Raw genomic sequence first — 26,447 nt, 5'->3', positions numbered from 1 at the left:
CCCCAGTGCTTATGTTAAAGAAACCTTAACTTTCACTTTATAATGCAGAGTAGTAGTGCTGGCAGTTCATGTATACTAAAGAGAAACTTCCCTTGGTTTAATATGTGAATATTGTTGATTTAATAAGGAAAAGGATCTTAAGCTGAGGTTAAAGATCTTAGCTGAAAATGAACCTGACATGCTAAGGATCACACTGGGACATGGTAAGTGCTTAGTTAAAATGGGAAAGGCTTGAAATCATGGGGTTTAGTCCCAGGCAGATCCTGTAGTTCTTTGGACAGAGAGGACTACGATACCCCATCATCTTCTATCTTTCTAAGTCAATGAACAAGCACAGTCCTAGCCTTTCACTTCTACAGGAGAACAGTTCCCAGAATAATTTTGTTCAGGTTCTTTGAACCCAGATCACCAAGGAACCAAGGACTCTTCTGACTCCTACAGAGACTGAAAGGTCCCAGTTTCTGATCCTGTGTGTGTATCTTGCCTCCTCTGTCTAATGACTGATCTCCTTTATGAAGAACCATGGGCTTTTTGAAGTATAGATCCCTGGGTTTGTTCATGTTTACCCTGGAGGCCATAATCTTGCCTGAGAATTACTTGTGTGGAGTCCCTGTAGTTACATGGAGTTCTGGACCCCAAGAAAGCCTTTGTTTTGGGGAAACCATCTGCTTGCCTTTGTTGATGGGCTGGTGGAGGAGACAAAGAACTCTCTTAGGTGTGAAGATATGCTACAATCTCCTTTGGAAACTGACAGAAAAAAATCTACTTGGTCTCAGAAGTGGGACTCAAAATAGGTTAAGAGTCAGTAAGACCTTGCTTGACACTGATCAACCAGAATGCACACTGGCTCACAGGGAATCTGACTAGCCGCCATGTTGCCTGGATTATCAGACTTGCCACAACACCCAACAGAGAACATCCATCCCCCGAGGAAATAATAAAATTGGATGTATGTAGCCTTATCATCCAAGACAGGAGCTTAGGTTTCCTTTCTCTGGAGGATGCTGATTGGGTGACTCTATTTGCTCTTGGAACCACCATGAAGAATAAGAATGCCACAAATTCCTAGGGTGGGAAGGCCCTTTCTGACTGCAGCTGTACTTTCTGGGGACCGACAGCAAACAGCTGCTCTATTCATCTGCCACCTTGGAGTGGGGAACAGGTGTTTCTATTCATTCAGGCCTCCCTTCAAGAGTTCTGTCTGGACCATAGAGCACTTTCGTGCTTACACACCTTGGAGAGTAAGTATGATTTCAGTCTCATTCAAAACGCATGATAGAGCTTCATGTTGTTTGGGTCTCCCTCAACTCGGCCTATCTGAAGATTTTCACAACAGTGAGCATCGTAAATTTCTTGACAAATGCTAAAGGAGTTGCACGAGAAAGAATGATTTATTAAAAGCCCCCGGTGTTTCACACAATGCTTTGGAAAACCCTCTTTGCACATTACCTGTGAATGGAGGCAGGAGCCCAACTTTTATAGATTACTCTCTATAATATAGAGCACTCGAGCAGCGTAGGCTATTAATCTACAGGAGTTCATATGCACGGTAGTGCTCAGCTGCCTCAGCACCTCATAACGTAGTACATCTCTCTAGCAAATGATGGCAATGTATCTAACCTGTAGGCGGTGTGCGGCTTCAGTGGTCCATCACAGAACTTCTGCTGACTGGGATCACATTTGCCGCCAAGGCTGTCCATCTCCGCTCCAAGCTTAATGTTAAAACTCTTAGAACTGCTGTCGGGACTTTCCGCACACTTGCTGGCAAAATAATTGGTCTGGTAGACTCGAATGGAGGTGTTGTGTCTGTATTCCAGGTAGGAAGGGAGAGGGTGCTGTTGTTCTGGCTTTAGCTCATCCATACCTGCAGGAGAAAACCCACAGTTAAAGATGTGTGTGTGTGTGTGTGTGTGTGTGTGTGTGTGTGTGTGTTTATCTTGAGTGCTACATTTCTAAGGTTACATGTTCATTCACTATCTTTGGTTAGCCCATCCCATAATACAGATTTGGCAATCTCAAAACATGCTATTTGAACCTATTGTTTCTAAAATAAGTATAATCATTGTTATAGTTATGCAATACACAATCAGTTTTCTAGACTACCAAATCAATCAATTGCATCAAATAATAACGTGTCCCATAGCTCCAGACGCCTGGTGACGCCCCGTCAAGAGAGTGAAGTCACTCAGTAATCTCTCTGCCTGGCCAAACTCACTGTAGTTGCAGAAACTCAATGACCTGGGAGACAGAGAAGAGATAAGAAAAATCGTGTCCCAAGGCAGAGTAGTTGGCCCCTAGAGGACAACATGCACACCCAGAGACATCTTACTCTTCTGTTATCTTGAGTACAATTTGTTCCTGCCTCAAATTTGTCTGCTCACTCCGAACACTTCCCAGAATACCCTCCTTGTCCACCCAGCCTGCTTGGACGCTGTGAACTAGTTTTGATGTTGCTTGAGGAAAAACAAAAAGCATAATTAATAAGGAAAATATTACAGAGACGGGATTCTATCTCCGATGCCCTTCCAGAAGTGGGTTTATCACAGCACCTAGGACTTTGTTTAGTAAGATCTGCTCACCTGGAGTATATCTTATAAATATTTTTTTTTCTGATTTATTGGCATTTTATTTATGCTGTCTCTAGGGAAGCAGATTTGAGGGTAGAGAAGGAACTGACCAGGAGAGATTAATTCCAAGAACTGAGTTCCTCCCGATTTTTATTCTTAGACCACATTTTAGAAAGGATCCACACAGAGACTTGGGGGTCCTTTTTTCTCCCTTCCTCTTCCCAAGGACCCATTTGAAACCCTGATGCCACCTTTCAAAGGTTCTCTGGGCTCCTCCTTTTATATATCCCTTCTTCCATGCCCTTTAGCCAGGAGAGCCCCCCCTTGGGACCAGTGTACTGAAGTCCCAGATGGCAGATGACTTCTTGCATTTGGCTGGTTGTTTGGTCATTAATTCACCTTTTCTGAAATGGAGACATTATTTTGTTGGCAACAGTTGAAGTGAAAGGGAATACTGCCTTTAGGATGAGTGTATGTGGATGGACTGTTCTCTTTGGGTACCAAGGGACGATCGCTCAACTCTGTGGACACCAGTAACGGAAATGTACCTGTCTGTGGAGCAGAAGGCTGGCTGCCCTGCCAGTTGTGAGTTTTGGGTCCCTGCCCTAGATACCCATGACGTGGAAACACATTATCTTCATTGCTGCCCAACTAAAGTCTATTCACAGCTCACAAATTCATCTCCAGTTCCACAGGGTGTGAGGAAATCAGGAATGTGCCAGTGACCCTCAAAATTATTTAATTAATTATGCATAACCCATTTCATACAATTAAATAGAATGCAAAACCACACAGACTGTGAAACACCCAGTGAAACTAAAATACCATTTAGTCTGGAAACTGTTCCAGGGTTGTCCTGTTTAAGAATTCCCCTTTGCCCATAAACTGCTCCAAAGTTGTCAGAGGCAATTAGGGGAATTCATGTATAGCACCTTGAATAATTTTGAGAAAAATAAGGAAGGTGAAATGGACTAACGTCACCATGCACACTGGGACACTCTACTTTGGGAGAGTCAACACTTAGGACCTGAACAGTAAATGGATACTTGAACACATGTACCCCCGATACGGCACCCACACTGGCAATTTGACAGAATGTGTTATAATAAACTCTAAAGGTTACAGTTCAGTTGTGTATAATGATAGCTATTGTATAGCATTTACCCAGTCTGTGGAAACCGGGTAGTCCCTGCATAGGCTACAAAACTAGATATTGACATACTGTTAAAAATTAAAAGCTGGGTGTGATAATATGTCTGTAATCCAAGCAGTGGGGAAACTGAGGCAGGAGACTCATGAGTTTGAGGTCAGCTTGGACTACAAAGTGGAGGGTAAGACCAGACTGGACTACATAAAAAAAAAAAATCCTGTCACCAAAAACAAGCAGCAGTAATATCAAGCAAACACAATTCAGTAAAGGAGGTGGCACTTCAAATATATCTTTTCTCGCTTGCAAGCTTTTGGGAATTTTTGTGAATGGATGCATAGTTTGGGAGTATGTGGCCGTCAGAGGCATTTGAGACAGAGAGAGATAAAGAGTTGAGATGCTGTTATATAATGGCAGATTAAAAAAATAGGAATAAACAAGATTGCTGGGTAGCTAAGAGGATATTCAAGCATTTCCAACAGTGCTTGAGAAATAGTAAGGGTTCTAAAAATGATCTTTATTATTTTTTTAGATAGAACCTGCTACATAGTTATAAGGATGGTCTTGAACTCATAGTAGTCCTCCTGTCTCAGCTTCTTGAATGCTGAGCTTGTAAGTATGGGCAACTCTGTTCGGCTCAACAGTTATTGTTATTGTTATTGTTATTATTACTGTTATCATGCTCCTGTCATTATGCCTAAAGATAACAGGGTTCATTGCCCAAGGAGTCTCCGGGCAGCTTTACTTATATCTCCCTATATCCAGCAGACATAGAAATGAGTGTTAAAAATGGTGGTGGCGCACGCCTTTAATCCCAGCACTCGGGAGGCAGAGGCAGGCGGATCTCTGTGAGTTCGAGGCCAGCCTGGTCTCCAAAGCGAGTTCCAGGAGAGGCGCAAAGCTACACAGAGAAACCCTGTCTCGAAAAACCAAAAAAAAAAAAAAAAAAAAAAAAATGTAATTTTTCTACTCTTCAAACGTCGTCATTGAAGGAGCCCCCACGCGACCTCCAAGAAGGCGATGCTGTGTGGTTGGTTCATGAATTCGTCATGGCTTACCGTCAGCCTCTCTCACCACCACCGCGAAGTATTTCACAGCTCCGTTGGTGTCGCTGAACCAGCTGCAGTTGACGGTGAAGTTGATGGAAGACTTGCTGGTCAGCACATCCTTCTCATTCACACGAATGTGCGGAGGTGGTGGGGGAGGGCCTGAAAAAGCGGTGGGGAGGGCGTCAGGAAGGGTCACCACGGGGCTGCTTCCACCTCCTGAACAGGTCAGGGAGGTGAAGGTCTGCAGTCACCCCAGCCTCTGTGCGCCACCGCCGGAGAGTGTGATTACAGCCCCCGTGAAGAAATTCTCCTCCTCCCCTGAACAGAAGTAGGCAGAGAAAACCATTTGCGGTGGCACATGAAGCTTTAATGAAAGAGGCGGCTCCCCTGCAGGATTTCCTCAAGTTGTAGCACCGAATTGTTTAAAAGCCCCACTCGTTATGGACTAACTAGATCAGGCAAGGTGAGATGCTTGAATCCCAACTTGTTCGGGCACTTTCCTATTGACGTGTTTGCTATTGGAGAACTTCACTCAGACAAATGTCTCCATTTTCCTGGGGTCATTTGATCCTCTTCTCCAAGTAATAGCGACACAGGGCTATGTACATGTGGACTGTGTGCAAGAGAGCAGGAGTGCCGGAAATGACCGAGAGAGATGCGAAGTCCTCTCCCGGGTGCGGCAGGAGGTCCCGCGCAGACCTCTGGGAACACTTACGGTCTATCATAGTGATGGTGCTGTCTTCAACCACGTCACTGGTCACACCGGCTGACTGCACCTTGATGGACACCAAGTACCTCTTATGAGGCACAAGCATCATGATGTTGAGGAGAGATTTTTCTTTCTCCAGCTTTCTGGAAAACTCGATTTCTTGGGTATCCATTTTTCGGCACTCAACGCTGTAACCATCGAAGTCGGAGTCAGGTGGTACCCAGGAACAAGCAATGGCTGTCGAGTTCTGGGGGCGGCAATGCAGGTTTTGTATCTTGTCTGGCTCTGGAGGCGCAAAGGGGAAAAGACAGCTCAGGAGTGTGGGAGAATCATTTCCTCAAGCACTCTTGGAGGGAACTATCTCTGAGATGTACACACACACACAGTCCCCAGAATGTATTGAATTGCTTTTTGGGGAAAATATTTTTGAAGATCTTCAAGGAAAATTTCTGGCTGCTGGACTGCACTTTGAAAAAAAAGTTTAAAGCGGGTGGTGGTGCCACGTGCCTTTAATCCCAGCACTCAGGAGGCAGAGGCGGTCAGATCTCTGAGTTCAAGGCCAGCCTGGTCTACAGAGAGAGTTCCAGGACAGCCAGGGCTACTCAGAGGAACCCTGCCTTGAAACACAACACAACAAGCAAACAAAAACGTTTAAAGTCAAAATGGGGCCAGTGAGACGGCTCACCAGGTAAAGGGGCTTGCCACCAAGCCTGATGGCCTGAGTTCAATCCCTGGAATCTACATGATTATAAGGAGACAACTGACTTCCACAAGTTGTCCTCTGACCTCCACATCCATGTGTGCTGTGGCATGCACACACATGCATACTCATGAGAGCATACACACACAAAAACAGATAAATAAACATACATGCAAAAGAAATAGTTGGAAATGTCACTAAGGGCGTGGCTGGGTGACTTAGCACTTGCCTGGCATGTGTGAGGCCAAGGGTTCTATCCTCAACACTACAAACCCAAATAAAAACAACATAACAATAAAAGCCCCACAAAAAACGAAGAAGAAAATTACTAGTATGGTTGAACAAATAGATGCCTGTGAGCACACTAAAAATGGCTGGTTAGAAGCTGAGGCAGGGTAGCTTAGAGATGAAAGGGGAAGCTTCCAGCCTGAATACAAAGTCTACTTACCAACACTTCTAGACAAATGACAAATGACTTCCCACCTTTACCAACCACCTGTACAAGACTCTCTACTTCCTATAGTTATTGTAATGATTTAATGTAGAAGCATGTACAGCCATCTAGAACACTGGCTGGCAGAGTCACTACTCAATAAACATGACCTCTGCTGAAGAGGAGGCTGGGAAATAACTGTAGTGACTCATGATCCTCCCTGTACCGACTTCCATCTCCATCCTCCAATCTTGCCTACAGAAACCTAGAAGGACTCTGTCCATCTACTCTCTACCAAGTCCAGCCATCTTGAGTAAGATTATGGATTCAACCCAAGCCCCATTGGAGTAAGATGATCCTCTTATCCCATCCAGAAGCCAAGAGCAGCAAAACAAGCCGTACTCGTCCTCACAGAGCCAGAGATTGGTTTGCTGTATGTTTTCCAGGAATCTCCACTGACAGTCTTGACGCTGAACTGATAGGCTCTCCCTGGGCGAAGCCCATACACAATGCGTCCTTCTGATTTTCTGTTGCTGTAGGGGTTGAAGACAGTAAGTGCATCTCGGGGGAGCCACTGCAGCTCAAAGTCACTGTAGTCTGTCCAGTCTGGGGGCCCCTTCCAGGTGATGGCCAAGGAAGTGTTTGCAACATCAGCAAATGACAAAAGACTGGGGGGACTTGGGGCTATACATAAAATAAAATGGAAAATCACATAATCAAATTTGTGATGTAACATATAGTTTCAGAGCATTGAGTGACATAAGATCTACTATAATGTACAGAGTGATCCCATGATCACAATAGATATAGAAGCTTTCTTTTACAGTAGTTATCTTGCATTAGGCATTATCTAGCATTTTGGGTCTTTTCTGTAAATATTCATAACCATAGTTTCCTTACCAGGGTGCCACAGAGCATGAATGTACCCTGAGTGGGTTATGTGTGTAGGAAAGTACTCCATCAGATTTGGAAGCAAAGGGCTGGGATTCAGTTTTATTGTGTCCAGTTTTAAATAGTCTTGTAGACTGACTCTCTAGTGGTTTGCAAGAAAATGTCCCCCAAAGGGAGCAGCACTGTTTTGGAGTAGGTGTGGCCTTGTTGGAGGAAGTGTGTCACTAAGGTCTCTTTTGCTCAAGCTTCCCTTGGTGTTATATTGAGACCACTTCCTGTTGCCTGCAAGATGTAGGACTCTCAGCTACTTTTCCAGCACCGTGTCTGCCTGCATGCTACTATGTCCCACCATGACGACAATGGACTGAACCTCTGAACTATAAGTGAGCTACCCAATTAAAAAAAATTTTATAAGCATTGCTGTGGTCATGTTGTCTCCTCATAGCAATAGAAACCCCAACTAGGACGGATTCCAAGGCATCCACCTTGTGTGCACCCAAGGCATAACAGTATATAGGAGAGACTAGTCCATAGTGATGATGTGTATCATTATCCTCATTTTTCAGATATGAAAACTGAGGGTGAGATGCTCAGTGATCTACCTTGCTTCATGCAGGTAAGTAGTGACTGTCCAAAACTAAGAACCTTGTGCTTTTTATACAAAGCAGAGATGGGTTTTATCTTATCATTGTGTGTATGTGTGTGTCCATTGTATGTAGATATATGTGTATGCCCGTGTATGTGTGTGCCCATTATGTGTATGCCCGTGTGTATGTGTGTATGTCCATTGTGTGCAGACATATGTGTATCCCTGTGCTTGTGTGTGTGTCCATTATGTGCAGACATATGTGTATTCCCGTGTGTGTGTGTGTGTGTGTGTGTGTGTGTGTGTGTGAAACACAGAGAGAGAGAGGGAGAGAGAGAGAGAGAGAGAGAGAGAGAGAGAGAGAGAGAGAGAGAGAGGGAGAGAGAGAGAGAGAGAGCACGTGAGCATGCATACATCTCATAGTGCATGTGTTAATGTGTAAAGGTCAGAGGATAATGTTGAATGTTAGTCTTGGCACTTTATCTCGACTGAGGCAGGGTCTCTTTGTTGTCTGCCACCCCTGTATATGCCAGGGTGTCTGGCTCACAAGCTTCCTGTGTCCCCACCTCCCACCTTGCCTGAGGAGGGTCCTAGGATTACAGACATACACTCCCATGCTCCACTTTACTTGGGTTCTGGGTATTCAAACTTAGCTCCTCATGCTTGAGCAGCAAGTTCTTGACCCCCTGAGGAGCCATCTTATCATTAAAATCATAGTCAAAATACATCTCTAGAAGTCACTCCTCACCAGTGTTTGGCTGGGCTTCTTACCTGTCCTGCCCTCCCCTGTGACTTTATTGCTGAGGTCCCCACTGTGAGTCACCACACACAGCGTGTATTTCCTTCCAGGAACGAGACCTTGAAAGCGCCACTCTGTCAGGCCCTTGTCTTTCCAGTTTTCCTTCTTTGTGCCATTGGGATTGTAGAGAATCAGCTCATAGAAATCAAAGTCCCCAGAGGCTGGGCTCCAGCTGAACCAAAGGCTGTCTGTCATGTTCCGATTGGATCCTTTGAGATGGTTCACGGCAGCTGGGACTGAAAGGAGACAAAACCTTGCACTGAGAATGGAAATCATGGTGCTCAACTGTGTTGATCCACAGGTGAGAATCTGGGCTGTGCTGGGCACACGGTTCAGTCCCGTGCACTGTGGACTCAGTTCGTGCTGATGGACCAGACTGCTCATGTTGAGGCTTGTGTGGGGTAAAAATGGGTACAAATTAAACTGAATCAAAGCAGGTGGAAATTCTTCCTGTTGGCCATATGCACCCTGATAAACAGGTCCAGTGAAATATTCAGGACTGATTAATACCAGGCAGCAATGTACCAGTTACCTTCCAAAAGACCCAGAAAATGGTTCCAGCTTCTCCTAGCCCCACCCACCTCTCTGGCAGCGACCATCCCATAATCACCCTCTGAGTTTCTTTACTGTCCTATCCGCCTTTAGGTTCTCAGTTACATCATTTTCTTTCTTGTCAAAGTCTGTATGGGCATAACCTCAGTTTAGAAAAAGAAGTGGTCAGAGTCATTTCTGCTAATACATAAATAAGTTGCAATGCTATGTACTCCATAGTTTTTGTTTTTTAAAGCTGGTATTGTTTGGATAATGGTGATTTCTTGGACATTCCCTTTTCCCCTTTCTAATGTGGAATCTTATTATGTAGCTCAAATGCTCAAACTCACAAATGCTCCCTCCTCAGCCTCCTGAGTGATGGGATTGAAGGCATGCACCACCATGCCTATGTACATCTTCCATTATCTGCTTATTAACATGTCAGGTCCTCCTGAAACATATTGTTATATGATACTGATAACAACGGTAACATCTAGGCTGTTTGTGGTCTGAGCTGATCACAGCTTTCTTTTAGTCCTTTTGGTGGGCAAATAGAAAATGCCTTTAGGGTGCTGTCTTCACATGTCTCCTCTCACCCTCAGATCTCAGCCGAAAAAAATCCCTCTGTTTAAAGTAGTGTCCTGTCTTACTAAGCCATGGTCTGCACATGCTCATTTCATGGAATTTTTCAAAGTCATCTCCCTTTAAAATCCTGACCCTCTCCTCTCCTCTCCTCTCCTCTCCTCTCACATGGGGCTCTCTAAGGCCAGAAGCCTGTCTTTCTTGGTCATTGCCATTTTCTAGGAGTCAGTCATGTGCCTGGCCCCTCAAAGCACTGAGAAACAGTTGTCAAATAAGGAAGAAGTGAAATAAGAATTAACTTGTTTGTAGCCCAGAGAGATTTTTGTCTCCTGTTTTCCTGGAACTCTTGTTCACCTTAGCTAGGGCTCAGTTTCCAACACAACAGTGGTCAGTGTGTGTGTGTGTGTGTGTGTGTGTGTGTGTGTGTGTGTGTGTGTGTGTGTGTGTGTATACATTCCTCTGTGCGTATGTGTGATTTGTAGTTGACCTTCTGTGGACCTGCTCTGCCTTCCATCTATTCCCTGTAGGAAGATGCAGGTGCAGGGCATAGCTTGACTAGAGTCGTGAGGTGTTACAACCCTCGTTTGAAGAGTTTGCTGGCAAGTAAAGGAACTGGGTTAATTTTTCACAAACCCCATCAAACAAATAAGTGGAGGCCAAGGAACAGAAGCCAGTGGAATAAGTAGACACAACTCACACTTAGTCTGAGTTAGGGTCAAAGGTTTCAAGGTCACACATTTCTATAAAGCTCTACTCTGAACAGAATGGGGACAGACGAACAAGTCAGGGCTGACCCAGTGGATACTGTGACACCTCCCTCCCAGTCCATCCCTGCTTGGGTCTCACCTGTTCTGCCGAATATAAAGGACTCATTGGACAGCTCCCCACTGTGCGTAACAATCACCATCTTGTACATCCGGCCTTGTAGCAAGTTCTGGAAAGAGAAGCTCTGGACTAACGGGTCAACTTGAGCTCTTTCCTGAAGAGTTTTGTCTGGGTTGTACAGAAAGATGTTGTACCAGCTGAGCTCACCCTCCGAGGCAGTCCAGCTGAAGGACAGGTGTCTCGTGGAGTTCTCTGTGATCTTCAGATTGGTGACAGCCGCCGGGACTGGAAGAGTCAAGGAACAAGAGAATAAGTCAGCATTTCGGCATGTCCCTGACACAGTCCAGGATGAACACCTTGGTGGACACATTCAACCCCAAACACATGCATCATCCCTGCCTTTAAGATATGTTGCCTTCCAATAGATGCAAATAGCAGCCTCCTAGGGTGGGTCTTCCCTAAGAGACCTTGGTGATAGCCCTTTCCAGTTTCTGTCTCTGATTTTGACAAGTTTGTGCTCCAGACAAGCTCTGATTGGCCTGCCCAAATACCCACTCCATCTAAGAGCTGCTGGAGTGAGAGAAGGGGCCTGTGCTGCAGATCCAAAACTGCAGGATCTTTATGACACAGTGTAACAACAGGTTAGCTGAGAGAATTCTCAGTGAGGATCCCGTACTGATAGTGTAGCAGAAGCCAGAGACCTCTAACCAGACCAATGACTCATTGCCGTGAATTATGGAAGTAAAGCTGTTTGGGCAAAGGGTATAAATGTGTGACAGTGTGACACACCGTAGCTACCATGGTGAATTTTTTTTTTAACTCTTACTTTTATTTTTAATTTTTTTGTTTTCTTTTGGTGGGGGAGGTAGCAAGGGTGGAGGACAGATATGGAGGAATGGGGAGATGAGTGAGATTGGGGTGCATGACGTGAAATTCACAAAGAATCAATAAAAAATTAAAGAAACCAACCAAACAAACAAACAAAAGCAAACACACAATAACCCACACACAGAAACCAATCCAACCCCCTAAAGAACTATTTGATCATATCCTTTGTCTATTATAAGTGAAATAATTTGTGGGTTTTGTTGTTAAATGTTCAAATTCATTATATATTCTGGATGAAAATCCTTTATCAGATAAACAGCATCACTAACATTTCCCTAATTCTTTTGGTGCCTTTTCATTATGGTGACTGCTTATTTTGTTGTATAGAAGCTTCTCAATTTCATATAACCTCCCAGCTCCATCTCCCCCTGCTTCCCTCCCCCACCCCTACTCCCACCCCCACCCATAATTGTAATTGGCCACACTGGTGTCTTGAATTGTTTTCCTGTTGTCTTGATAGATTCAGGTCTTACAATGAAGTCTGTGAGGCTAGCCATGCTGGTGCATGCCTTTAATCCCAGCACTCAGACCAGGCCAGTCAAGGTTACATAGTCAGACACTGTCTCAAAAACAAACAAACAAAACCCCCAACCAATAAGGTCTTTGATCCATTTTGAGCTTATTTTTGTATAGGGCGGGATATATGGGCCATGTTTCAATCTCTCCTTGTAGACACTCTATTTTCTAAGCACTATTTATTAAAGGGAGTGTTGCCTTTTACCCAGTAATGTTCTTGGCACCATTGCTAAGAACCAGTTGGCTGCAAATATGTGAGATTATTTCTGTATGCTTCATTGAAATCCATGGATTAGTATGACTATTCTTTATGGCACTGTAATGCTGTTTTGATTACTATGGCTTTAGAGTATATTTTAAAGTCAGCTAGTATTATACCTCCAGCTCTGTTCCTTTTACTCAAGATTGTCTTAGCTAGTTTTCTATCTTTTGTGCTTCTGTATTAAGTTTAGAATGTTTTTCTAGTTCTGTGAAACATGCCATTGGTATTTTGATGGGTACTGAACTAAAGCTGTAAATCACGTTAGGTGGATGGATATTTTGGCAATATTCTTCCTTCCCTATAACCAATGAATGTGAGAGGTCTTTCCAATTTTGAGTTTGTGTTTCCTTTTCAATTCCCTTTACCAGAGACTTGTAATTGCCATGGTAGAGGCCTTTCACTGCCTTAGGTAAATTCCTTTCTGTGTATCTTGCTTTCTTTGTAACTATTGTGAATGGCATTCTGTTCATTATTCCCTTTTTTAGGAGTTTTGTTATGATACACTAAAATGTTTTGATTTTTGTTTTTGTATGCTGACTTTGCATCCTGCAGTTTTACTGAATTTGTTTATCAACTCTAACAGTCTTCTGTGAACTCTAGAGGTTTTTTTTTTTTTTAAATAGGTAAAATCATAATCACAAGCAGTAATAATTTAACTTTCACCCTACTTGTGTGGTTTTTCCTTTCCTTTCTTCCTCTTGCTAACTAGCTCTGAGTAATACTTCTGGTACCATGTTGTATGAGGGTAGTGGGGCTACACATCTTTGTCTTGTTCTAGAGCGGTGGTTCTCAACCTGTGGGTCTCGACCCCTTTTGAGGGTTGAACGATTCTTTCACAGTCACCTAAGAGCATTGGAAAACACAGATATTTACATTATAATTCATAACTGTAGCAAAACTACAGTCATGAAGTAGCAACGAAATAATTTTATGGTTGGTGGTCACCACAGCCTGAGGAGCTATATTAAAGGGTTGCAGCATTAGGAAGGTTGAGAACCACTGTTCCAGATCTTAGTGGAAAGTTCAGCTTTCTTCTCATTCAGTATGATGTTGGCCAAATGTTATGTATGGCTTTTATGTATTGGCTCCTAGATCCAATTTGTGCACTTTTTTTTTGTCATGAGCAGAAGTTGAATGGCATTGAATGCATTTCCTGTATTATGGAGAGCTTATACACAGATCTGCAGGTATTGAACTGTTCTAGCATCCACAAGGGAAATCCTCTGGTTATGATGAACAGTCTTGTTTGGTCTTGTTGGGTTAGAACTGCTAGTGTTCTGCTGAGTTTTGCGTCTATGTTCACTAGAGATGTTAGTCTATCAGCTTGTTTTTTCTTGTCTCCTTATCTGGCTATGGTATCTGTTAAAATGACTTTGGAAGAATTCTCTCTGTTTCTGACTTTTGGACTAGTTTGAGAAGAGCTGGTTTTAGTGCTTCTGCCTGGTTGGAGGGGCTCCCAAGTGACTGGCTACAGACGAGAAAGCAGCAGAGAACCACCGAGGCAGAAAACGTCAGCACTGGCTCCGGAGCTGGCTGAGGGACAAGGCAGTGGCAGGGAACCATGGTAACTGCTCTGCGGTGCCCGCTTGAAGTCCTGGAGCAAGAGTCCTCCAAAGTTGGAGGGAGCCGATGAGGACAGAGACAGATACGGTGGTTGAAAAGAAAGAATGTCTCCCTGAAGAACCTAGAAAGCATGTTGTTACCACCTGACAGCTTATTTTAACCCCTCTTTCTGACTTTGAGGACGATATGCTAATACATTTGCACTCTTTCAAACGATCAAGTCTGTAGCGAAGTCGTCTATGGCAATAGCAAACTAACAGCGCAAGTTTTAATGACAAACCAGAGTTGGAGTATGGTGTGCTAAAGCCTGTGTGGACTGGCTGGCTGATGTGGAAGTGTGCAGTCAGGATGGACTCGACTACTGTGTCAAGAGCTATGCATCTTCTCCCAGCATGGCCTCGCTCCCTCACTTTACAGCGTCTCCCCCGCGGCAGACAAGGAGATAGCTGGCCCAAACATGACGTAGTGTTACCTACCTGTTCGGCCTTCAGCCTGGGCTTCCTTGCTGAAGAGGCCTCCGCTGACAGTGAGGATCTGCATCTTGTATTTCTTGCCCGGCGTCAGATCTTCAAATTTGTGCTGCTTAGCGGTAGCCGGCTCCGACGTGTTGCTCAGGAGAACCCCATTCTCATTTAGAAGCAGGATATCGTATCTTTCCGCCACACCGACAGCTTTCTGCCAACTTAGCGTTAAGGAGTTACTGCTGTAGGCATTGTCTGCAGTGACTCCCTGGACAGACGCGGGGACTTCGAAGAAACAAGAAAAGCGAGGAAACTCAGGTTCGACCATTCAGGAGAAAATACTCAATTAAGGAAAAATCCTCTAAAACCAAAGCGCACAACTATGCTTTCCTTCCCTAAAAATAATTTCGAAAAAAAACAAATGAAATTTTGGAAAGTGCATAGTTCTGAAGAGTTCTGTCTATAAATAAAGTTTGAAACATCTTCCAGCAAGTGTACATTTTTCCCAAGCACATGTAAATTAAAAAAAAAAACTCTATTAAGACAAAAAAGTACAAAGCAAAGATGAGAAACGCTTATGAAACTGCCATGAAATGTACACATTTAGGTAGTTTTACATTAGATTTTCATCAGTTTGCTAAGTCCATTCGTTCACTGTTCTACTGCGCAGAACCGTGAAGCACTCTACGATCTGGGTCTTGACCAGCTATGAGCTCACCTGTCTGCCCGGGCGCATCTATCTGGTTACTCAGGGACCCACTGACAGAAGCAATGGCGATCCTGTACTTGGCCCCGGCTTCCAGCCTGTGAAAAGTGTGCTCTGAGACGTGCTTAGAGATAGTCTGAGACTGAACCTTCTCATTCTGCCTGAACGCTGATACCACATAGGAGTCAACATCTCCACTACCAGGGGTCCAGGTTACCATCAATCTATCTGTGGTTCCGTCGGCAGAAATGTGAATATTTTTGACAGTACTGGGAACTGGAAAAGAAAAGAAATTTAAAAACCATCATTTAAAAAAAAAATGAACTGTGAGAATATTCAACTAAAGTTTCCAAGCTACTCTGGGATGTGGCTCAATGATACAGAACATGCAAGGCCTTGGGCTCCATCCCTAGAGCCTCCCCAGGTTATGCTTTTGAATAGTTTATCATTTCTGAAAGAATGCATGTGGAAAAAATACCAATTCCCCCCTCAACTCTTCTGCTGGAACAGAAGTTAAGGGGAGAAAGTTCAGATGCAGATCAAGAAATGAAAACATTAGCCATATATTGAGAGGTGGTTAGACTGTCTCTATCCAAGACTTGGTTTTCTTATTTTCTAGCTATGTGATAATAGGCAAATTATTTAACCTCTATAAATTTCTTCATAAGAAAAGAATGTCAATGGTGATGATAGTAATGAGTCATAGGTTTATGAAGACTGGACAGGATATATATTGCTGTGAGACTGTCCCCCAATAAGCTGTCAACTTAATTATTAAATAAATATGATAGCTACTAAAAGAATTCCAAAGAACTGACATCCCAGCAGGAGAGTTATTTACTAAATATATAATATAATCTGTGTGTCCCAGAAGCCCCAGTTAGGCATGTCCACTCATTGTTATTTCTCGGAAAGATTCCTTGCCACATCCACATCATAATATACATTTGTCAATCTTGCCTGACAATATCATTATCACTCTCAGGACAACGTTATGCTTCTTGCAATCCCTCATTTATCTAACTCTTAATCTAAATACTTGCATTATCTAAGATCTTAAATACATCACTGTGTCCACTCAGGCTCAAGAACAGTACTTCAAATTACCCGTGAGGCCCTCAATGAAGGCTGACTGCTGAACATCGCCACTGATGGTCAGGACAAGGATTTTGTAATGGCGCCCTGGTATGAGGGCGGTGAACTGATACTCAGTTGCAGTGTTCACAAGGTGAATAGGAGGAAAGACCTTCATATCATTGAAGAGCAGCTGAACCTCATACTGGTCAACGTCCCCATTGGCTAGTGACCAAGTCACATGGAGGTTTTCGGTGCTCCTGTTGAGAAGTTTGAGGTCCTTCACAGGCTCTGGGACTAGGGAGAGAAATGAAAAGATATTTGAGGAATGGGACCGATCAAGTTTACCTACACAATCTATGAATCACACTCAAGGAACTGCCAAACATCTCTCTCCCCCTGGAAAATCTTGAGTTACTTCATGCATAATTAAGTAAGAAAAATTGAAAGCAACTACTTAAGTTGTGATTCTTCCCCACCCCCCGACATAAATCTTATATGTTACATGTTGGTAGAATATAATTATAAGATGAGTTATGCTCTCAGTCAGAAGATAAAACAAGATGTCTAGAATTTTAACGTCTTGATGCAAGAAGACAGGGGAGAAAAATGAGACACATGTTTTTTTTTTCCTCCATCACTCTGCTTCCTTTTATCTACCAATAAATATTCTATAATAGTAGGCCATTGCTTAGCTGAATGATGTAAGCCCAATGGAGAGATCCACAGAGGTTTCCTAGTGAGAACTTACTCAGGGTCTGAGAATCTGAGCTTGCTTTACCCAGCAGGGCTGCATAAGGGGATGATTTGACCACAGGCGTGGTTACCAGGTGTTTGGAAGGGTCTGCACTTGACTGTGTGGTGCACTTTGATCTAGCAAGGAGGTCGTTTGCCTTGCTCCTCAGCATTGTTATAAAAAATCCTTTCAAATAAATGGAAAAGGATGTTGGGTATTGACCCAGGTTCTCCCAAAGCTATCTAGTGTTTCTGCCTTTCTCCTCTTTGCTATCTTTCTATCTAATGTTTTCTTATCCCTCTTTCCTCCTCATAAGAACCCTTGAAAAGGTGGGAACCGGCCTCCCACAGAGGGTACCAGAACTTGGGACTTGGGTACAGAGTTACTTAGGTACTTGGTACTTGGGTACTTACTTAAGAGAGAGAAGGGGGCACCATGGAAGCAGCTGTGCATGTCCAGTTATGAATTAAGGTTACGGCAATGAATGGTATTCTATTTTTTGGGAGTAAAACTGTATATAGATAAAGCAGAGTGGCTAAAAGTTAAGCCGAAGCAAGTAGTGAAAGTTAGCCTGCAGCAAGTATCTCTCTCTGTCTAGGTCTCTCTCTCTCTCTCTCTCTCTCTCTCTCTCTCTCTCTCTCTCTCTCAATTTCTATCTACTAAATTAGGTAAAAAATACAGGGTGTTTTACACCTGTCAGAATGGTGGCTAAGATCAAAAACACTAATGACAGTCAATGTTGGAGAGGATGCAGAGCAAAGGGAACTCTCCTCCACTGTTGGTGGGAACGCAAACTTGTACAACCACTGTGGAAATCAGTATGGCGGTTTCTCAGAAAATTGGGAATCGATCTACCTCAAGACCCAGCCATACCACTCTTGGGCATATACCCAAGGAATGCTCAATCATACCACAAAGAAACATGCTCAACTATGTTCATAGCAGCACTATTTGTAATAGCCAGAACCTAGAAATAACCTAGATGCCCGTCAACCGAAGAATGGATTAAGAAAATGTGGTACATATACACAATGGAGTACTACTCTGCAGAGAAAAACAATGACAGCATAAAATTTGCAGGCAAATGGTTGGAACTAGAAAATATCATCCTGAGTGAGGTAACCCAAACCCAAAAGGACAAACATGGTGTGTACTCACTCATAGGTGGATACTAGATATAAAACAAAGAACAATCAGACTGCAACCCACAGAACTAGGGAGTCTATATGGCAGGGGGGACCCTAGGATGACTGTGGCTTAGAATAAGTTTTGGTTTTATTCAAAATAAACAAACAAACAAACAAACAAATAAACAAAATTACAGGGTTTAGGTATAGGGATATGGTATAGGAAGAAACTTAGGGTAAGAGTAGAATTTCCCTAGTGCCAGACCTGGTGCACAGAAAAGTGTGTCCAGAAATGAGCAGCCACTGCAGTCTTAGCAGTCTGAGAAAGAAAAGCCAATATGGGGCAGGTAAATAGTAGGCAGATGTTTGTATATTCACTTGTAGAGTTTGAAAAATACGAGAGTTAAGGTAGAACAGTAATAAGTACAGAGGTTCTTGGAGTTCACAGAGGAACTGTGTCCTTGGTTTTTCGACTATGGGACTCTGGATGCAGACTCATGGGGGAGAATCAGAGTCGAAATGCAACAATGTTTTGAGGAGCATGGGCCAGAAAAGACCCCAGTGGAAGCTGTTGGCCTGTGAGCACTAATTTGGAATAGTTGGGATCTGAGTCCTGAGCAGCAGGGGGGAATTTTCCCTGAGGTGGACACAAGAGAAACAAAATCTTCTGTTTTGCTGGAGCTGCTGCTAGATGGGGATGCTTTTACAAAATCGTTCAATCAGGTTCACTTCCCTTTTGGCCACAAAGCTGAGTTTAAGGAACAGAAGTCTTGGGATGAGACAAGGGAGGAGCTGAAGAGCTTGGGAGATTTAGTAATTTCTCTTTCTGAAAAACTAGAGGCTCTTTAGGTCTCCCCTTCTCAGAAGGGTACTCATCTTCCTTCTGTAGTGACAGAATTAGATTCACCTGAGGGGGGGGGTCTATCAGAATGGAAAAGTTGCCCATAGTTGCCCTATTACAAAAAACCTCCTGGAGCATGGCAAACCCTCTCTGCTAGTCCTGTGTCTCCCTTTTAAGCTAGTATTAGAGAAGCAGCTGGCAGAGGGGAGGAGATGCAAGGATTTCAAATGTTCCCTGTGATTGAGCAGCAAGACGCCCAGGGTAATATCATGCGGGTGCATGTTCTGATTCCATTTAAACAACTTAAGGAACTAAAAACGCATGCAACCAGTATGGCCCGACCACCCTGTTTACATTTGCTTTGTTAGAAAGCCTAGGTCTAGAAGCCTTGCCTCCTGGGGATTGAGAACAGATGGCCAGAGCTTGCCTGTCAGGCAGAGATTATTTACTGTGGAAAAGCGAGTTTGTAGAGCAATGTCAGGCCACAGCTGAAATAAACTGGGTCCAACAGATTCCCATTACTTTTGATATGCTTACTGGAGAAGGTCTTTATCGGGAGATAGGTCAGCATTTAAATTTTGATGTGGCAGTGTGTGCTCAGGTAAATGCAGCTGCCCAAAGGGCCTGGAATAAGCTTCCACCATCTGGAAGACAGGCTGAGGATTTATCAAAGATAAGGCAAGGGTCTGATGAATTGTTTCAGAACTTTGTCTCTAGGCTAATGCAGACAGCAGGCAAGTTAATTGGGGATTCAGAAACTGGACTTTTGCTTGTTAAACAGCTCACCTATGAAAATGCTAATACCACTTGTCAGGCTGCTTTGAGATCTTTTAGAAAGAATGGAAACATCTCTATGTTCAACTTTGCTCAGACATAGGGAGAGCCCTTGTATAATCAGGAGATAGTCATGACTGCAGCATTACAGGGAAAAACAGTCAAGGATGTTCTTTACCAGCAAAGAAATTATGGCTCAAGGCAAGGGGGAGCTGTCAGACCACTGGGAAGCTGCTCTGGGTGTGGCCAGATGGGACACCAGGTCAAGAGGTGTCCTGAATGGGGGAAAAGCTTAAGGGCAAATAAGGAACCTGGGTTGTGCCTGAGATGCAAAAGAGGGAAGAAATGAGCTAGTGAATGTCTATCAAGGACTGATACCCAGGGGAATCCTTTTCAGGAAAACAGATGGAGGGGCCAGGCCCAGGCCCTAACAGAGTAGATTTCTGGAGTAATTCTGCAGTCTGTCTCCCAGCAAAGAAATTTATTCAGGACCTCTACAGAGCAACCCCAGGTAGTGCTGTATTAGATCTCAGCTCTTCCATCTATACTATAGTTTTGACTCCTGAAATGGGGATGTAGACCCTCCCCACTGGTATTTATGGGCCTTTGCTGGAAGGCACTGTAGGGTTATTGCTGGGGGAAAGTAGTACCACCATGCAGGGGGTCTTTGTTGCTCCTGGAATAAATGGTGCTGATTACCTTGGAGAAATTAAGGTGATGACTCACTCACCTAAGGGAATTTCTGTAATAAAAACAGGCCAGAGACTTACACAGTTAATTTTACTTCCTCAGGTGCAAACAAGAAATTCAGTTAAAAGGGATGAAAGAGGAGAAGCTGGATTTGGTTTATCAGATGCCTATTGGCTACAAGCCATAGGTCACAGCATCCAGAACTCACTTTGGTTATAAATGGAAAAAGCTCTGGTCTTCTAGACATGGGTGTGAATCTGTCTGCTATTACTGCTAGTCAATGGCCTTCCATGTGGCCAAAGATGGAAACTATGACACAGCAGCAAGGGACTGGTCAAACTCAGTGTCCTGAGCAGAGCAGCAATGAACCTTCCTGGAAAGATGAGGAAGATCATGAAGGAACTTTTTGGCTATACATTGTCCCTCACTTGCCTGCAAATTTGTGGGTTTGAGATGTTATGAGCTGTATGGAAATATACTTATATAGCCCCAATACAGTTATCACTAAACCAAAGGTTCCTGACCACGAGTTGGTAAAAAATAGTGATGGTCAAATGTCATCTTTGCTCTCTAAAGAAAGGACTAATAGGGATGGATTAGAGTATTTTAGGAAGGGTCATTGAATAGCCTGTACTCCATGCAGATCCTATAACTTAGAAATCTGGCCATCTGGTGTGGGTAGATCAATAGCCCCTAACAGAAGAAAAAAAATACAAGCCATCCATCAGTTAGTACAGGAACAGTTGGATGGTGGCCATATTGAGCCCTCTAATTCTCCCTGGAATTCTCCTATCTTCCTGATCAAAAAGAAGTCAGGGAAATAGAGATTATTACAGAATTTAAGAAAAATTAATGAAGCCATACAGCCAATGGGAGCTTTGCAGCCTGGATTCCTATAGCTATACCAAAGGATATTTATAAAATTATTTTGGATTTAAAAGATTGTTTCTATACTGTCCTTTTGGCTCCCCAAGATTGTCAAAGATTTGCATTTAGCATTCCATCAGTTAATTTTAAAGTGCCCATGAAAAGATTTCATTGGAAGGTTTTGCCCCAGGGAATGGTCAATAGCCCAACATTGTGTCAGAAATTTGTAGCTCAAGCAATCTAAAAGGTTAAGATCAGTTTCAGCAAGTTTATATTATTCATTATATGGATGATATTTTGCTTGCACATAAAGATGAAGAAATTTTGTTTGATACCTTTGGATAGCTTCAGCATTGCCTTACCCATGCAGGGTTAATTATTGCTCCAGAGAAAGTGCAAAGACAGCTACCTTTCCAGTATCTAGGAAATATATTATTTCCCAAGGAATTAAAGCCTCAAAAAATGGAATAAGAAAGGATGGCTTAAAAACTTTGAATGATTTTCAAAAGTTATTAGGGGACATTCAATGGCTATGACCTTATTTAAAATTATCTATCGGTGATTTGGACCCTTTAAAAGGAGATAGTGATCCTAATTCACCCAGACAATTAACTGAAAAAAGTAGACAGGTTCTTTTATAGATTGAGAGTGTTATTCAAAACCAGCAAGTATGATATATTAATTATGATCTACCTTGGCATACATATATCTTGCCCACTAGACATACTCCTACAGCAGTGTTACGGCAAAACAGTCCTCTTTTATGGTTACATCTTCCTGTTTCACCAGCCAAGGCATTAAATACATATTATGAAGCTGTAGCTTGTTTGGTACAGAAAAGCAGGATTGAATCTGAAGGTTATTTCGGTAAAGAACCAAGTGTCATCAGTGTTTCTTTCACAAAACAGCAAATTGATTGGCTTTTTTCAAATAATTATTCTTGGGCAATTGCCTTTTCTCAGTTTTTTAGGTCAAACTGATAATTAGTTTCCAGCTGATCAATTGTTACAATTCGCCCAAATGCATTCATTTATATCTCCTAAGGTTGTGATGAAAGATCCTATAAGAGATGCTATGCTAGTTTTTACTGATGGTTCCTCCAATGGGAGAGCTACTTATGTTATCAATGGCAAAAGTTACATAGTTCAAACAACCCCAGCTTCAGTGCAGATAGCAGAATTGAGAGCGGTAACTACAGCTTTTCAGTTTCTTGTAGACAGTTAATTTAATTTACATACAGATAATCATTATATTTATAGAGCTCTTCAAGTTATAGAAACTGTTCTATGCATTGTGACTAGTAACACTCAGGTTAAGAGGCTGTTTTAACAAATTCAAGATGCTGTTCACCAAAGAAAGCTACCATGCTTTGTGGGTCACATTAGAACTCATTCCAATCTTTCTGGCCCTTTAGCTGATAGTAATGTGTCAGCTGACAAATTAGCATGATGATCACCTTATCCTAAGTAGAATTAGCTCAACAGTCACATGCTTTTTATCATCAAAACAGCAAAAGTCTAAGAAAGCAATTTAGTCTTACTAAAGAGGTTGCTCGATAGATAGGTAAACAATGTGTGGTGTGTCCAAAGTATTTTCCTATACCTCACTTAGTGGTAAACCCTCAAGGCCTTCTTCCTAATCATTTATGGCAAATGGATGTCACTCATATTGTAGAATTTGGCAAATTAAAATATGTACATGTGACCATTGACACTTATTCAGGATTTTTAATGGCCAGAGCACAGTCTGGAGAAGCTACAAAGCATGTGATTGCTCATTGCCTGAAATGTTCCTCCTATATGGGGATACAAAATATTATTAAAACTAATAATAGTTATGGATATAGTAGTAAAGCATTTCAGCAATTTTGTTCCCAATGGCAAACTGAGCATAAAATAGGCATTCCTTATAATCCTCAAGGACAAGGCATCATTGAAAACACCCATGGCAGTCTCAAGATGCAGCTTCAAAAAACTGAGAGTGGGGAATTGCACCCTCAGTCACCACATAATGCACTGAATCATACTCTTTTCATTCTGAATTTTTTGAATGTGGATGTCCGTAAGCAATCTACTGTGGATAGATTTTGGCATGATGGCACCCGAGTGACTGTTCAGGTGAAATGGAAATATCCTTGCTCAGGATTATGGAAGGGTCCCGACTCTGTTTTAATACAGGATTGAAGGCATGTTTGTGCTTTTTCACAAGATGAAAATGAAGTTCCATGGCTGCCTGAGCACTTGGTGCGGTGAGTGGAACAGAGGAATGTCAGCTCTGATGACACCATAGCTGCTGATGCTCCTCCAGAGGAGTTGGAGTGAGAGCAGCTGAATCAGTGTTCTTGATCCACTGATGTTCTATCCTGCGGTCCGGGGAAAGCAGGAGACTAAGGAATGCCATCCCCCCAGACTGCTGAGAAGGAGTTTGGGATAAAGGTTTTGTCACTATTTGGTATTCAAGGACTGAGACTGTGAAAGCTAGAATGTAAATGGAGCCCAGAGCCACACCACTTCTGGTTGCTAGCAGCAAACCACAGTGTGGCTCCTTTAAGAGACAGTTTTCTGACTCCTACTAGCTGAGCAGAAAGCTTTTCAAAGAGTTTTACAGCCGCTCAGTACAATAACTCCACCTGCACCCTAGGGTAGCTCTCCTAGGGAAGGCTACTGAAAAACGCAGAGACTTGTTTGGACTGGGTTGTTGCACTGCAACAAGCTTTGGCAATGGGACCACTATACAAAGACCCCAGAGACACTGATGATTTAGGCTCTGATTTCAAACTTTCAGGGGAACTTTAAAACTGCTGTCAGAACTGACTTTGAACTTCAAACTTCAGAAATGTAGCAGTTTTTTATTTCACCTACAATTTTAACTGTTGTGACTCATGATTCATGTACCCTCTGTCCTGTTAGAAGAAAATATAAGCAGTTCTGTTAAGAGATCACTTTCAGATGTTTGCTAAAGTTTGTAAAGTGTAAGTAGTCCTATTGAGAGTTTGCTTTTGGATGTAAGTTTGTAAGAATTGTAAATATGTATAGTAATATTCATGCTAGAATTATGTTAACCTGTTGATATTGATGAACTGTGGTTTGGTGAAGCTAAGGGAGTCTTTAGGTTTGATGTGGTTGCATCAGGAGTTTACAGATTTATTCGATGCAGTTGCATCAAGAGTTTATTGATTTAAAAAAGGGCTTGGTGCAGCTGAGGCTGATATAGATATCTTAGACCCATTCAAAGAGGACATTCCATCTCAGTCATCCTCTACTTCTTTACTGGGAGGTGTGGCAGCCATAGGGATTGCTGTGGTTGTTCCAGCTACTTGCAAACTCCTAGTGGGGACCTGATTTAGAGTTGCAGAGTTAAGCTTTGTATTTTGCCCTGCCAGAGGCTGGTAGTCAGAGATGGATAAGTCCTTCTTGCTAGCTGTCAACCTAAGACAGAGTACACTTGACAGAAAGTGTATCTCCATGATGGGTAAGGCCAATTAATGAAAAAGAAAATGACCTAAGACAGACACAGTCTATCTGAGGGGTCTGAGGGGCCCTTTAAAATATGAAGAAGGGGGAGCTGTGGAGACTCATAGAGGTTTCCTAGTGAGAACTTACTCAGGGTCCAAGAATCTGAGCTTGCTTTACCCAGCAGGACTGCTTAAGGGGATGATTTGACCACTGGTGTAGTTACTAGATGTTTGGAAAGGTCTACACTTGGCTGTGCAATGTGCTTTAATCTAGCAAGGGGGAGGTCTTTTACCTCGTCCCTTGGCATTATTATAAAAAGCCCTTTCAAATAAATGGAAAAGGCCATTGGGTATTGACCCAGGTCCTCCCGAAGCTGTCCTATGTTTCTGTCTTTCTCCTCTTTGCTATCTTTCTATCTAATATTTTATTATCCCTCTCTCCTCCTTTTTAGAACCCTTGAAAAGGTGGGAGCTGGCTTCCCACAGCCTGAGATGAGAGTTATTGGGACTATAGTTGAGTTGTCAGAAAGCAGAAGAAACTCAGGATTTCCATGAACTTACTACTAGTCTGGTCACCTATACTTCTGATAACTGCTCCACTTACTTGTTCTTCCATTCCCTTGTTCACTAGCTTCATACTGTCCACTTTTGGTACTGACTGTGACACTATACAGGCGTCCAGGGATGAGCTGAACAAATACACACTCGTTTTCTGACTTCGGAACGATTTTGGTTTGAACGAAGCTGTTTTTGTTTTTGATGGTGACTTCATAGTGGTCGAAGTCTCCGGTGGCATGGACCCAGGACACCTTTAAGTAGTCACTCCTGGCAGAGTTGCTGACGCTGATTCCCTGGACTTTGTCAGGCACTGGAAAAGGTAACAATGAAAGCTTGAGTGGTTCTGGGAGAGCAGCTGATCAATGATACCAACCTGAGACAATAAAACAAACAAGCTAGTTTTTATTGCGTGCATTTAAAAGAAGAATCTCAGACCTGTACATCACAAAGGGGAAATGTGGTTATGTTACTTAAAATGACCTGTTAGCAAAACCTGATGAATACATTCTAATCTAATAATGACCAACAGAATGTCTCTTATTCGATGAAACATTAAAATAATAACTAGTGCCTAATATGAAGGATGGTGCAGATGTTAATGACCATGGCATATCTGGGTGGCTCAAGTTACCAAGAAAAAGAGGAAACTTGTATGACTACATATATAAAGAGATGTTATGAGTCACTAGTCACCAAAGAAACTCAAACCCAGACCCCAGTGCAATGATATTCTGTTTTCCTTGGGCAAAATAGAAAACTGGACCCAGCCAGCTATGGGAGAAGATGTCTTTCATGTCCTTCCACAGAGATTACATATTGAACTGTTGTGTGTACACAGTGAACTATCACACAGTTCTCACCATTCATTTCTTATGAACTTGAAACACAGACATTTGGGTCTCTTGCTTTTCATATCAAAATATGAACTGTGAGTGAATCTAAGCAACACAATGATAATTTTGAAAAATTCAAGTCCCCGAAAGATTACATACTTCTTCCATACATAAAATGCCTTCTTACGTTAAAACAACTGAGAAATTAAAGCCTTATTAAACTAGGACCGTACATAAGTAAGCTATGCAAGAAAGAGATGAGCATGATGAGTCAGGAC

The 26,447-nt window shown here is 42.7% G+C and overlaps 1 protein-coding gene across 1 annotated transcript in view; it reads right to left on the bottom strand.

The window, feature by feature from the left end:
• Positions 1-26,447, bottom strand: part of Ptprb (protein tyrosine phosphatase receptor type B) — a 94,002-nt gene that overhangs the window by 30,176 nt on the left and 37,379 nt on the right. Inside the window, exons 10-19 of the mRNA XM_052753406.1 lie at positions 25,383-25,646; positions 16,323-16,586; positions 15,228-15,491; positions 14,525-14,794; positions 10,841-11,104; positions 8,854-9,117; positions 7,008-7,289; positions 5,479-5,757; positions 4,773-4,922; positions 1,621-1,864 (exon numbers count right to left, since the gene is read on the bottom strand). Coding sequence (XP_052609366.1) covers positions 1,621-1,864; positions 4,773-4,922; positions 5,479-5,757; positions 7,008-7,289; positions 8,854-9,117; positions 10,841-11,104; positions 14,525-14,794; positions 15,228-15,491; positions 16,323-16,586; positions 25,383-25,646 — 2,545 coding nt within the window. The remainder of the gene's footprint in view (positions 1-1,620; positions 1,865-4,772; positions 4,923-5,478; positions 5,758-7,007; positions 7,290-8,853; positions 9,118-10,840; positions 11,105-14,524; positions 14,795-15,227; positions 15,492-16,322; positions 16,587-25,382; positions 25,647-26,447) is intronic.

The sequence above is a fragment of the Peromyscus californicus genome, unplaced genomic scaffold (assembly GCF_007827085.1).
Source record: "Peromyscus californicus insignis strain IS unplaced genomic scaffold, ASM782708v3 Scaffold_24__1_contigs__length_46423439, whole genome shotgun sequence".
Taxonomy (NCBI): domain Eukaryota; kingdom Metazoa; phylum Chordata; class Mammalia; order Rodentia; family Cricetidae; genus Peromyscus; species Peromyscus californicus.
Note: the sequence above shows the minus strand (reverse complement) of the source record. Positions and strands in the feature narration are given on the sequence as shown.